The 14,476-nt window shown below is 36.5% G+C and overlaps 1 protein-coding gene across 1 annotated transcript in view; it reads right to left on the bottom strand.

Annotated features, from left to right (window-relative positions):
• The window catches only part of SATB2 (SATB homeobox 2), a 173,546-nt gene that overhangs the window by 69,478 nt on the left and 89,592 nt on the right, over window positions 1–14,476 (bottom strand). Inside the window, exon 7 of the mRNA XM_045559955.1 lies at window positions 1,899–2,371. Within this exon, the coding sequence (XP_045415911.1) occupies window positions 1,899–2,371 (473 nt within the window). The remainder of the gene's footprint in view (window positions 1–1,898; window positions 2,372–14,476) is intronic.

The raw sequence follows: 14,476 nt of genomic DNA, 5'->3' as shown, positions 1-14,476 counted from the left end.
TTCTATATATATATTTTAGTTGGCCAGATAATTTCTTTCTATTTTTAGTAGAGACGGGGTCTCGCTCTTGCTCAGGCTGGTCTCGAACTCCTGAGCTCAAGCAATCCACCCACCTTGGCCTCCCAGAGTGCTAGGATTACAGGCGTGAGCCACTGCACCCGGCCTCCACAATGTTTCTTGACTCTGTATTCTCCACTCCATTGCCACAAGCCTAGTTCAATCCTTCACATACTTCATGTGGATACTTATGGCAATCTCCTAAATGATATTCCTATCCTCTAGCTATCATGAGAGAGAAAAAAATCTTCCTAAGATCTAATTTGTATTATTAGATCATAGCATATTCCTACAGAAAGACCTTCAATGCTTTGCAGTGCCTATTAAAGTTCAAAGTTCTTAGCATGGCCCTCAAGATGTTTTTGGGTCTGTGTCCCCCCTCCAAGTTTTATTATCTAGCTTTATTATCAACTATTACATCATTTTTTGATGCAACATTTTTCTCATGAATATTCTTAGCTTAGAATAAACTTTTTCTTCATCTTGCCCTATTAAATTCTATTTATCCTTCAAGGCCTAACTCCCCAGCAACCTAATACTCTAGCTAGTTGTTTGCATATGTGTTTGCCCATAATCTTTTTCCTCTTTGCATCTGCACAGAACTTAGCTTCCTGCCCTGCATTAGAAGGGTGGCTAAATTTAAACCTATTGTCTTCCTGAAGACTTACCATAATTATTCCACTGGAAGTAATCCTCACCCCACCTCATCATGAGACTCCACTATAATTATTGCTTACACTCTCCTACAGTATTCACCATACTTCACATTTCACTATCGTAATCTGGTTTCACTAGTATATCATTAGCCCTCCAAGGTTAGGCACCTTTACTTTTCTGTTATTCATATAAGGGCTAGCTCAATGGTTCTCAAAATGTGGCCCCCTGACTAGTAACAACAGCATTGCCTGAGATCTGGTTAGAAATGTAGATTTCTGAGTCCCAACTCAGACTTACTATATCAGAAACCTTAGGATGAGGCCCAGCAATCTATTTTACCAGCCCTCCAGCTGATGTTGATGCACACTCAAGTTTAAGAACCATTGATGGAAAAGAATGTCTTACATATAAGCAGCCCTCAATAAAATAAGACATGCATAAATTGACTGTTTACCTCTTTATCATTTAATATTATATTGGCATATAATTTTCTCAAAACATCAAAAATATAAGTAAACTATCCTTTATCAACATCTGAAATCCAATTGTACATTTTGAAGGGTTTATAAAACTTATAAAATTATGACGTATTATACTCCTTTTATAAAGTTCAAAAACAAGGTAAACAGTAAATAGTTTGGGCATGCATAAATAGTTTTACAAATAGTTTTTAAAAAAACAACGGGGAGTGATAATTATAAAATTAAAGATCAGGGTGACATCCAGGGAAAAGTAGATGGAGAGGATGAGGGAGGAATACATACATAGACTCAAGTCATTGGTAACATTTGGGGTCCTGAGTTGGGTGGTGGGTTCACATATATTCATTACATTATTGAAATGAAGGATCAAAAATTAGCTATCGGGTACACTGTACACTATTCGGGTGACAGGTACACTAAAAGCCCTCACTTCACCACTATGCAATCCATCCATATAACAAAAAACCACCTGTATCCCCAAAATCTATTGAAATTTTTAAAATTAATTAATTAATTAGGGTCATGCATGGATCAGTGCTGACAGTGTTTCATGAACTAAGGATTATTAACTAATTCTTATATGCTCTGAGAGCTACAAAACTTTTTAAAAGAGATAAAAAAATAATTAAAAAGATATATCACAGTGCTTTCCCCTAGCCTTAATTCTTAACCACCAATTATAGTGTTCAATGCTAATTGTACCTGTGTGCGGTTAAATGCCACTCTTGCAAAGACAGCTTGGGACACACTGGCCCTCTTCAGCTCATCTCTGACTTGCTGGTAAATATCCGGAGAGACTTCCACGGAAGAGTTGGTTGGCTCTGGCTTAACTGCTCTGGGAATGGGTGGATGGTTCAGGAACTGCTGGTTGATGGCTTGGGGATGCTGGTGAGCCAGGAGCCGGCTGACGGCAATCTGTTGGTTTATCAGATGGGCCATGGCTATTTGTTGCCTTACAAGTTGTGGGCTGAGCTGGGGAGAAAGAAGACCAGGGCTCATGATGGGCTGTAACGCGGGCACTTGGTTTCGGATTGGAGTGCTGTGGTGGATTTGGCTGTGAGGAGACTGTTCGTTGGTTTTCCCCAGGGATGCCAGCTGGTTCATATTTGGTAAATGCATTGGACGCTGGCCCAGAACACAATAGTCTGAAAGGTTTTCTCGTTCCACTCTTTCAACTGTTAAGACATAAAAATGATAATTCATCATTATTTTCACTAGTATACTTTACTGCTAATATATGCAGTACTGCATTACCATGTTTTTGGTATATTAATGACATAAACAGTTTTTCATACAAAGCTAGAAGCTACAGAGGGAAGTCAGTTATTCTTTTCTCTAAAAGGTTACCATAATAGATTTTTTCATGAAAGATATAAAAGTAAAAATATTTGTCACTTCAACGTGTTTAAATTCTTAAAAGTAAGCATGTTATTGAAGATTGAGGACAGAAACTACTAACCATTAGAAGTTCTAAATCCTCTCATATTCCAAAGCTCTGTCATCTCCCCTATCCCCCTTTGTTATAAACGCACCAGCTGTTCTTATCTTCTGTAGTTTGTGGTTGATGGTGTAGTTCATGGTGATCAGGAAATGACAAGGACAACATCTCCTGCCAAATCAAGTGCTACCTTCTAATAAAAATTTCACATAAATACTATTATACAACTATGGAGACATTCATAGAAAATGTCTACCACATAATGTATATACATTTATCTACTCACTTGATATCATTTTTATAGAAATGTTTCTTTAAGAAATGTGTATCTTAATGATTGTAATATACACTCAGATAAGAAAAAAATTTCACAAAATTAAAAGCAACACCTTGACTTGCCACTACATAAGGGTCTCCCTGATCCAGGTTATCTGTTTTATTACATTTTATTGCACTTTACTGAATATTTAAAAAATAACCTTGAAAGAGAGAAGAAAATGAAAGTGAGTACTATGTATGTCCAAAAGTAAGGCAAATTTTTTTCTTTCCCCAAGATCATTCCTCATAGTCAAATCCTTATGTAAGTCTCTACATTACTTTGTGATACAAGACAAAGTTTTGTTTGAAGAAAATACATTAGGCTGAAACAATGCCATCATTATTAGTGGGAAATGCTTATAGCTGTAATCTAACAAATTTTCTTTCTGAAAGCAAAAATTCCATACACACATAGTAATTATTTCTTACAATTGCAAATTCTAGATATGATTATGCAAGACTATTAAAAGTAACTTTTAAAAGCACTATTTTCAGTGGTTACATGGTAGAGATCAAAAATATACACCTACAGGTCAATTTTTTTTTAAATAACTGTCCCCCTATTATGCAAATGATGCTTATAGTTTGGCATACAATTTACAGTGATAGAATTATATTTTTATCAAAAAAATATCGAATCTGAAAAAATTTAGGGAGAAATGATATGTGCTGGGAAATTGGGTAAGATGCCTCAAAGCAGGAGATTTAGTGATGACAAAGATACTGGTGCCAGATCAGATCTGAAGAATTTGAATAAAATCAATCAATGAACTATAAGGGTGGGAAAAAGTAGTATTTATATAATTTACATAGTATGTGATTTTAAAATATATATGTGGAACTAAATGAATACATTAAAAATGTAGGTATATATTTGACCATTCTATCTACGTGTATAGAAGTTTTATATATATAAAAGGTCTCATTGGGGAAATAGGTGAATATCTATATCTTGGGATCACCTTATATTCAGACACATACAGCACTTTTTCCTGCTTTTTTAAAAAACTGAATTCTTGCTTAACTTTCCTACGAACTCCCAAATAAGTCAAAAGTTTACCTTAAACTTTTTTAGGGTTCAATTTCTAATTTAATCCTTATGGTGTAATTAATTACTTTATATGCCACCTTTCCTTCATAAGGTTCAAGGTAAACAAATTATTTTACTCTTATACTCTAAAGGCAAACATTTTGCAATCACTGTATTAATTAAACTTTAAAGTACATAGTCTTAAAACCAAAGAAAATGGGTAAGAGCCTTCAGAGGCGTAATCTAACATTTTCCATAGACCAGGAATTACTATTATAATTTCCTTGTTGCAAAAAAGAGGTAAAGAGACCATGAACTGTTTCCAAAGTAAAATCATGCTTTATAGGCAGAAATACTTGGTCTCAGTTAATCATTTAATTCACTTTAGCTTATTTATTTGCTTTTTAATTCAGCGAAGACAAAGATGAATGCAAATATTAAATTATTTTATATTTTCAGGTACTTAATAAGCAAATGTCATATCCATTTCTCTTTCTACTTAAAAAACATAGAACCATCCTCTTACAGAATGCAGTCTTTGACCCAAAGCTAAATTTTCCAAAATTTTGATATTTTCATTTTTCAACTATTTAATTCCGTTTGGATGAGTTTACTTTCCTGAGATATATCTAAATCGCATTATTAATTTTAAAAAGCCCACTCCATTCATAGATCTAGTAATAATTATACACACAATTAGCATAAACATGAGCTCCATGAAACCTATATGAATTGGTGCAATAAAAATCTAAATAATGCCAGTCCATATTCTTTAAGGTTATATACAATAATTCTTCCTATGAGTTCCCAGATCCTTATAAATTCATAGTTAAAGACAGTGACTATGGAAGAATCCTTAGAAACATGCAGTAAAATCATGAAGTACTAACTACATAGTATAAACCCTTAATGAGGAATTGTAAGTGCAAATGCCTACCTGTCCAGGTAGATAACAGCCAGAAAAGCCAGCTGCAGAGGTGATGTAGAGGTGGAGTGAAAGTCGGTCTAGTTCAAAAGGAGCAACCACTACCTCACCTCAGCCAGTGTGTGTCTTTCTTGTATTGTCATTACATGTTGGCAATTAATTCCATTTTCAAAATACAATAAAAGCCAAACAAAACATTTCTGAAAACCAGATCCTACCCATGGGCTGACAGTTTTTAAATTTTGCTTCTGAGACTAAAGACATCTCTTGTTTTTCAGTCCCCAGTGCCTCTACCAATAAAAGCGAAGTTCTTTACTCCCAAGAATGAAGGAAGAAAAAAAAAATCATCATCCCAACTTTAAGAATGCCTAAGGGTCAAATACTAATCAACAGGCTGCACCTCCACTCACCAAGGCAGTGTAAGATTTCAGAAACGGTTTGCACAGACTTTGCCTAATTTTAAAACATTTTCATTGATTTCTAGCTGCCACTCTCATAAAAATAGCAGAATAATATAATATCTTTAGACTCTTCAGTCACAGCAAGTGAAGTACAAATGCTTTAAAAAAAAAAAAAGGCATCAGAATGTGAACTCCATCTGAAAACTGAGCCTGAAATTTTGTTTCTTTTCTTTCTTTCTCTTTCTTTCCTTTCTTTCACCTCTCCCTCCTTTCCTTCCTTTTTCCTCTCTTTCTCTCTTTTCTTTCCTTCCCTCTCTCTTTCTCTTTTTCTTTTAAAATAATTTGAAAGTAATCACAATGTTTGAAATGCAGACCTAACAGCAGTGCCTGATTTTGTGTTTTTGCTTTTTCACTCTGTGATGGAAAACATCATGTTAAAGTCTGTCTGAAATTAAACCAAGACCAAAGACCACACCTTGATTCTGAGAGCCACCTTATTATCCCTGCTGTATTCAGCAGTACATCAGTAAACCCGGTAAAAGTGAAGCATAAAAGGCAGTGCTGCCTCTGATGGTAAAAGCAGTGCTCACATTCACAACAGAAAATATTCTAGATAAAGTCAACATCCTGACTTATTAAAGAGATACTAAAAACACAACTGTTTCCAGGGCTTTAAATCAGAGCTGCAATTTAATTCACAGTGAATTTGATACTAGTGTGGCTGAAGTACTGAAGGTGAACGTTGGAGTGGGAAGTTCCTGGGAAGGAATGATGTCCTCAGCTTCAAATACAAGTCCCCAAACAAGACACGGCTTGAGGAACTGTTGAGGCAAGGGGAACGGAAACACTTCTATGTCTAGTAGCTGTGAGGCTTTTTTGGTAGCTAATCCAACATTTGGGGAAAGGTCCCAGTCCAGGGCCTTCTAGGTGAACAGTTCGGATCTGGAGTCTGCTTAGGTTTCTGAAAAACCCAGAGCTCCACAAGGATCTGGCAGATTCCTTCAAGCTTTCTGGGACTGGGTGAAAATTGCAGAGAATGGACAACCATTATCTCACCACCCTCTAAGCTTCTGGGATTCTGTTTAACTCTGAAGTGGGTAGGGCCTTTGTTCCCCTATATGAGAATCTCAGGGACTCCTAAAGCCTCATCAAGTTCACAGTGATAAGGTTCTAACCAAGAGCACCCTGTGACCATTAGTTAGTTGTTCATATACTTGGGATTGCTGGCTACGGCTGGTTGTTCGTAGACAAAGTTACAGTCCTCCCCAGGGATTTAATCTGTTTTATAATTAAAAGATATTTGGCCCAAAAATCTTATTTTATTTAAGGCAATTTTACAGTACATCCAGGAAGCCAAGTATTTATTTTAAATATTGCAAATCCCTGATATATATTTTAGGTTGTTACAAGAACATTTTCAATACTCAAAAATAAAATATATATTCTGGCACTTAATTCTTTTTATTATAATTTCTTTATTGCAATTATGTAAATGTAATAAAATTTCAATGCTCAAACTATGTTGCAATGACTAAGTGCCCACAAAGAATAGTTTCTATGGAAGATTTATGAGCAAAAGGAGAAGCATCTGACAGGCACAAGTGCCTGCCAGTCCTAGCAAGATGGCACAGGAAAGGTGGAAAGAGCAAACTGGGATTTCTAAGGCCTGCATTGTAACTACCTGGGTGATTTGGGGATTACCTGTAAAACGGAGAAAGTCAGCTGTAAATTAGTCTTAAAATAATTGTCCAGGTTACTTATCTAAGAGTATCTTGATGAATACTGTATTACTGTATTACTGTATTGTTTTTTAAATGCAGTATTGAATACGGTAGGATTTTTAAAACAATTCTTTCTCAGAATACTTGCTTCTGCTCTTGACTCTTTAGCAAGAATTTAAGACTTTCCTAAGACATCTCTGTGAAACTCCCTATCTCAAGAATAATAGTAGTTTATATAGTGGCAAAACAATAGTAGTTATAGTTTTGTTCTTGCAAATTTATCAGTACTGCTAAAAAGACAGTATTTCCAGAGCTATGATTTTAGTGTTTTAATGCAAACCTTTACACAGTTGCTTTTGTGAAATAGTCCCTGGGGTTTGTCCATAGTTATAATAAGTGGAAAGCAATGAATTGAGTAAAAGGCTTTGCACTGAGAAATTTCCAGAATCTCTGGCCTATGGATTTTTCTTTAAGCCATTAAGATGCTTATGCAAATGTAAATGGATTAGCATGAATGAGTGCTAATGGATTCCTTAATAAGATAACACTCTAGTATTCCCCAGAACCTCTCCTGGAAACCCTGGGTAGAAAAATACAAGCCAAATAATTTTTTTTTTTTAAGTGGCAGAATTTCTCTGTGACTCCTTCAACCTCAAAAAGTACTCTGGAAGTGATTCTACAAAGGCAAAAAGACGTAAGACATAGACTTGCTTTTGGCCCTCTTAGTAGAAAAACTGCCAATCAAATCAATTTCAAATTGGTACCCAAACTTTTGAGCATAGAGAAAAGATATTCTTGAGCATATGATTGCTTGGATTTACAAACCTTTACCCAAAATTACCTGCTCCCATATCCTAAGCTCCAAAACCTTAGAGTCCAATTTTAGAGACAATGATCTTGTCTAATACCCAAGAAATTTAAAAAGGTGTTCAAGGTCAAATGCAGATACATATTTAGGAATATTCAAAATGATTAGGGGTGCTGTTTCTAGCTTCATAAGAACAAACAAACATGTGGCCAATGAAAAATAGCTTTTTTCCCTCTTTCTTTGTATAACTCAAAGTCAAGTTTTTAGGGCCTGAATATTTCACAAGGGCTTTTTAATGGATTTCCTTTTTCAAAAATAGGCTTTATTATAAATGCAGGCATTTTCATATCTTTATTGCTAATATGCCTCTTTCAAACTGTGTTGGCATTTCAAGTAACCCTATCATTTGTATAGTAGCTGGAGCATTGAGCTGAACCCTTTATACGTCATTCTCATTTAATTCCCACAAAAATTATGGGACATAAATATTAGTATCCCCATTTTATTAAGGAAGCTGAAATTCAGAAAAACTGATGTGACAAACATATTCAAGGAAGACTATGACTTCAAATCTTGTCTTTAGGACCCTAAGCTCCATGTTCCACTGCTTAAGTTAAATGGCCAAATTGGAGCATGTTGGTTATTGAATAGTTTTAGGGTTTGGGTCAGGACCAATCAATCAACTTTCTTACAGATAAGTCCCACTTTCCATTTGCATGCATGTGTGCATGAGTGCATGTCACATGCATATGTGGCATGACAGATGGATGAGTTACCTAAACAGTTAAGGACTCAACCTGAAGCCTCCAGTATATGCCTTGTAAACCTTTCTGACATACACTGAAAAAGTTGGTCAATTCTGAAAGTGATGGACTCACTGATTCCTCAACAGCTGAATTAGCTAATCACTAAAATAAGATTATTTACATTTGTTTATTTTTTTAATTCATACAATAAATATTTATTAATCAATGATAATGTGCCAGGAATAATGCCAGCCTCTACAGATACAGTATTGAATAACACTAGCTTTAAAAAACTCCATCAATATATTTGCTTTGGACAATTTAACTGGTATATATAGATGGGCCTATAACATTTGCCTATGATTTAAAATGCATTTCTCTTTGATGATAAAAGATCACTCCTTTAAATTCCTATTTGTCACTTTATTAGCAATTCATTCTAGTCATCTGTAATACATTGATATAGTAGCTGTATTTACTTTTATGAATCCCCCCCATTATTTTATTTTTCTTGAAGCCAAAAGAAGCTTTGTCTCAAAATGAGTGTCATCAGCATAAATTCCTACCTGACTCATGCAAGACATGAATCACACAATGAAGAGCTTTTGCAAGTACTCTTTATAAATTTTGTAAATACAAAATGTTTCTTTGAAACAGGCAGCCAACAAGAAACAAAACGGGGTATGCCTACTCACATAATATAGCAATAGCTTGAGAATCTTGGGCAATCACAATAAATTCATAGGTGGTTGAACTATATGAAATCGGCAATATATAACAATTTTGACCTAAAAAAATGGCAATTCCACATAGCTCAAAACCTGATATTTATTTTGACTCCTCTCTGAGCTGGGATAAATATTAATGCTAACCAGGCTCATTGTCTACCCAAATCTTTCACTGGATTAAATTCTTTTCAAAATGTAAACATAGCACTAACTTCCCCCTGAAATTAGAACAGCATCCTATCTGCCAATATTCAATATGCACAGTCACTGAAAATACTTCTGATTTGTTCTCTCTTAGTCAATAGCTGGAAGTACAATCAATTTATTGTATGAAAACCATTTTCCGTTAACACAAATATAGACATACATCACTAACAAGAACTAAAGCTAATATACTGTATCTATCAGATATAAATCCCATACCATTAAAACAAACAATAAAACTATTACCTGAAAAGTTCACTACTTATAATTTTTAAAAATTACTAGGAGTCTGAAAGAGCTGAAGATTTAAGGGAAAAAAAGCTAAGTCTTTTAAAACTACCATACCTAAAGATTTTTTTGCTCTAAATTTGTTCAAGAGAATTTGTCTTTGGGTTGAGAACTTGCTTGCAAAGTCTCTGCCTAGAGCAAGATATTCAGAGCCAACTTGTTAACTCCCAATAAAACAGCCCATAAGCAAAGTGTACCAGCCGGCATTGTGATAATACCGTATGATTGGTTTTCTTAGGTGTATTTTCCCCTTATTATCAACTTCCTTTTTCCATCACATTAAACTCCACAGAAACATATATATCTACCATAAAACAACTCGAATCTAGACACCTCTATTTCTTTGGCAGTAAAAGCTCATAGGACCCATTATGTTCCATGGAAAAAGTGAGCATTATCCACCTTTACTACTCTCAACCCTCTGCATCAGAACACTATTGTCCCTTTTGGTTTCAAACAATGCTCTATCACAGCTTGATATCATTGATTATTTCAAGTTTTCCTATAACTTTCTGTACAGGTTAATGCTACTATATCTAATAACATCTTTATTTTCACTCTTTCTTTTAACCTAAAATATAATTTCTAAGGTGAATTCAGCATGATACAAAAAAAAATCACATTGTAGAAACTTAACATCATTGTTTAGCATCATTCTGCCTTTGCCAGTTGGCATTCCATGTGTATTCATTCTTTCATTGAACCTATTGAGGAAAAGTTAATGAAGGAAACCATCAATCCATGATTCATTCTTTTCCATTGACTAATCTCTATGATTTTATAGAACTTAAACGTTTTAGGCCATTATTTTAAGAAAAATGATAAATTAGCTGGAAAAACCTCAAAGAGATGTTTCTCTTAGGCTACATAAATGGTCCCTAATTTGTACTTTATAAAGGTATTACTGTCCCAATTCAGTGGAACTGACTGTTGTTAAATGTTTTGTTCCATAACTAACTAATTGAGTTGAAATTAGAGAATGATTCTAACCAATTACTAATTTGCTAAGGACGTTTACAATATGAATTAAACAAGCAAAATTTTTCTTTTTTCTTTTTTTCTCTCAACTGAGAGATCAGATGGCAAATAAGATTAGTCATCATATAATATGTGCAAAAATAAAACTGTTCTAAGTGCATATGTTCAAGTAAGTTCAACTATAGTAAATTTAATTCTATTAATGTTTACTAAGTACCCACAATGTTCAAGGGCCCATGCTCACAGGACTCTGAGGAGAGCACAAAGTAGATACATTCCTGTGCCTGTGTCCCCACTCTGATGTTCTTCCAAAGAAGCTTTTGGCCCAGAAGGAAGAGTAGCCAAGAATCAAACTTACTATGGTAACATGGAGCTTAGAAAGGTGATGGCTTGAAAGGCCCAATGTCAGACTCATAGTCTGATTTGTATTCCAGATGATTCTAGATTCATGTCTATCCCTTTGGGAGTTCAGGACTCCAACTGGGGTCAGATAATCTAAAATTCTTTCAAGGGGAAGAATGAAGGCCCGTCATCATTCAGGCAAATAGCTAGTTAAATAACTATATCCATTAGGCAATGTGATTTCAGTCCTAGCATCTTACATAGCACTTACAGTTAAGAGCTTCAAGCACCTTATGAGCTTAAGTGCTTTTCAGCTTTTTACTGTGTAAATCATCTAAAGAAAAAAAGATAATAATCTTTATTTAATTGAACCAAGAGAGTTCTCTGATTTTAACCTGCTGGTTTCCCCCCAAAGAAGAGAATATCTCCACAACCATACCAGACTTTTTTCTTTTTCCATTTTTATTTTTTTTTAAAGACAGGGTCTCACTCTGCTGCCCAAGCTGGGGTGCAGTAGCAGGATCATAGCCTATTGCAGCCTTGAATTCCTGGGCTCAAGCTTCAAACTCCGGGTTCAAGCCATCCTCCTGAGTAGCTGGGACTACTCAACTACTCAGTGCCACCACTATGCCTGGCTAATTTTTCCTATTTTTTTGTAGAGACGGAGTCTACTGATATGTCACCCAGGCTGGTCTTGACCTCCTGGCCTCAAATGCAAGATTTTAAATAAACTATGAATTTCCTGGTCTACATCTAAAACTCTCATTTCACATCTCTGTACATTCTTCATCAGCCACCACCGCATCTATCTTTGGTTTTGAGTTTTTGATTTTGTTTCTGGGCAGGACAAACGGTAATCTGGAACTATGAGAGATCCAAAGCACACTCGCTCCTTGTTTCCCAGACTCAGCCTGTCCAGAACCTATTTCAGGTGCTCCTCTCCCAAACATTCTCTCCTTCACTTCACTGCCACCCCCACCCCCAACTCGGCATGAGCTGCTCATCCTCACCACCCACTCAGTCTCCAAAACCTGCCTCCTTATGCATCTCCTTGTCCCCACCCCACCCTGTTCTGAAGATGATACCGCTATTTCTCTTTCTTTCAAAGGCAAAGCACCATCAGTGCCTCAAATCCCTTCCCCTTCTAGTGTGTAAACTCTCACTCATCATTCCCCTCTTCCAAGCGAGCAGCAGGCCATCCTTTTTCTCCTAGTTATACTTAACCCTCATGCTGCACTTTAAAATTTAGCCACTTTAGATTCTTTGCTCCCAAAGTGAGCATCTGCAGCCTTTGTTTCCTTGCCACTCTCTCCCTTCTTACACACATACACTTTCCTGTTCTCACCCTGCAGGGAAATGGCTCTCTCCAATGTCTGATGACATTGCGGTCTCCTTTTTGCCAAGACCAAGAACCTCCGATGCCCTCCCCTTGCCCCCAACATCCTTGATAACACTTCCCCACTGATAACTCAACTTCCCTTGGCTTCTGCAATACCTCACTCTCTCCCTAACACATCTTCTTAACCCTGGGCCCTTTTCCTCTCAAAGCTTCCAGCCCTCTCTTGTCCTTGCTCCCCACTTTAAATGATGCTCCTTTGGTACTACTTCAAGTGTCATCCAAAAATGTGGCTCCAAATTTATTCTTTGATCCTTTCCTTTAGTCGACTGGTTTCACATCTTGATGGCCTAAAAGAGTTGCCAATTCTCACCCAAGTATCCTTTCCATTCATATTGTTCTGTTTCTGTCACAACCATCAAGAGTCACTTAAGCTCAAAACCTTGGATTCTGCTTACAGCTCTCTTTCTCCAACATGCCCATTCACTCTCTCCAAACCTCACTGGCTCTTCTCTGCTTGAACCTCTGGCATTGGTTGCTCTCTGTCCTTCTCACTCACGCCACCTAAAGCCAAGGCCTCTCTCCCCTCACCCCTCCCCTCACCTCACTTCCATCAATTACTGCAATAGATTTGACTCTGCCTACTTCTCCAGGTGTACACACCACCCACCTCCTTTCCTGCCATACACACACTCTGGCTTCTAGAGGAATCTTTTCTAAAACCACCATTTTCATTATACCATTCCCTTGCTGCAAAACCTTCAGTGATCTTCAGAATGCCTCAGCTGGGCTTTCCAAGTCCCTTAAGGTGTGGTCTCTACCTTCCCAGACTTATTTTCCATTGTTATAACACAAATGCTCCCCACAGTCTGGTCCCAACCATTTCTGTTCATTCACCAACATTTGGTGCCACCACCCTCCCCTAAGCTCTATCTTTCCCTTTTCAAAATCCTAGCCATTCTGGGCATCTGTTGCAGTACAGTGTCATGGTAAGTGCCATTCTAGACACACTAGACAACCACTGTAATTTTCTAAACATACAGTGCTCTTTCACACCTCTGCATCTGTACTCGTGAACATGCAGTTGCCTAAAACATTCTTCTTTCTCTTTTCCTCCTTGCTACAAAATTCTACTTGTCCTTAAGGACTAATTCATGTGTTACTTCTCCATAACCATCCCCACCCCTTCTGCCACCAAACCTAGTAGGCAAAATTTATGGGCCTTTCTCTGTGCTACCATCACACTAGTTTATACCACTACTATATCTTTGCCAGATATATTTGTAGGGATGTTTCCCCTGCCGGGTGGAGGACAACACAACTAGAGGTGGGAGCCACATCTTATGTGTTTCTGGATGCTTCTCGCCACACTAAATGTGGCCTGCAGTAGAAACACTCACTAAACATTTAATTAAAATTATTTATTTAATTATGACTATAATTTTCTTATAAGGAAAGACAATGTAATGCTCTGCACTGTGTTCCCAGTCCTTAGAATTCTATCACATACATAAAATAGATGCTCAAGTTTATTTTTGAATGACAAAATATGTGTTATTTTATTAATTAATGTTTTCACACTGATTGTAGGATTTTTGAAACCAAGAACTGTGTCTAATGTATCTTTTAAAAAGGAAGTATACATGATGGATGGATAGAGGGGTAGATGCGTGGGAGATAGGGAGGGAGGAAAGCAGATCATTTTTCCTTTTCCTTCCTTTTTTAACGTGTATTTAAAATGGCATTATAAATAGTATAAATATGAACAGATAGCAAGTTTGTTGCTTTTAATCCACAAACCACATTACTAACAATTGTTTTTACTTCTTCATATATTTATAAATAAATACCTTCCGACCAAAAAAGTAGCTACCAGTACAGCTGGAATGAGCTTCTCAATATCCATGCAAGGAATTACCCTACATCTGAGCTGAGTGTGCAAAGCATTCCCACACTTTTTCCACTTGCTGACACTACCCATAAGCTTCTTCTAACCAGAAGGCCAAGCAGGCTGAGG

Source organism: Lemur catta, chromosome 8 (genome assembly GCF_020740605.2).
Source record: "Lemur catta isolate mLemCat1 chromosome 8, mLemCat1.pri, whole genome shotgun sequence".
NCBI lineage: Eukaryota > Metazoa > Chordata > Mammalia > Primates > Lemuridae > Lemur > Lemur catta.
This window is presented reverse-complemented; position numbering and strand designations above follow the sequence as displayed.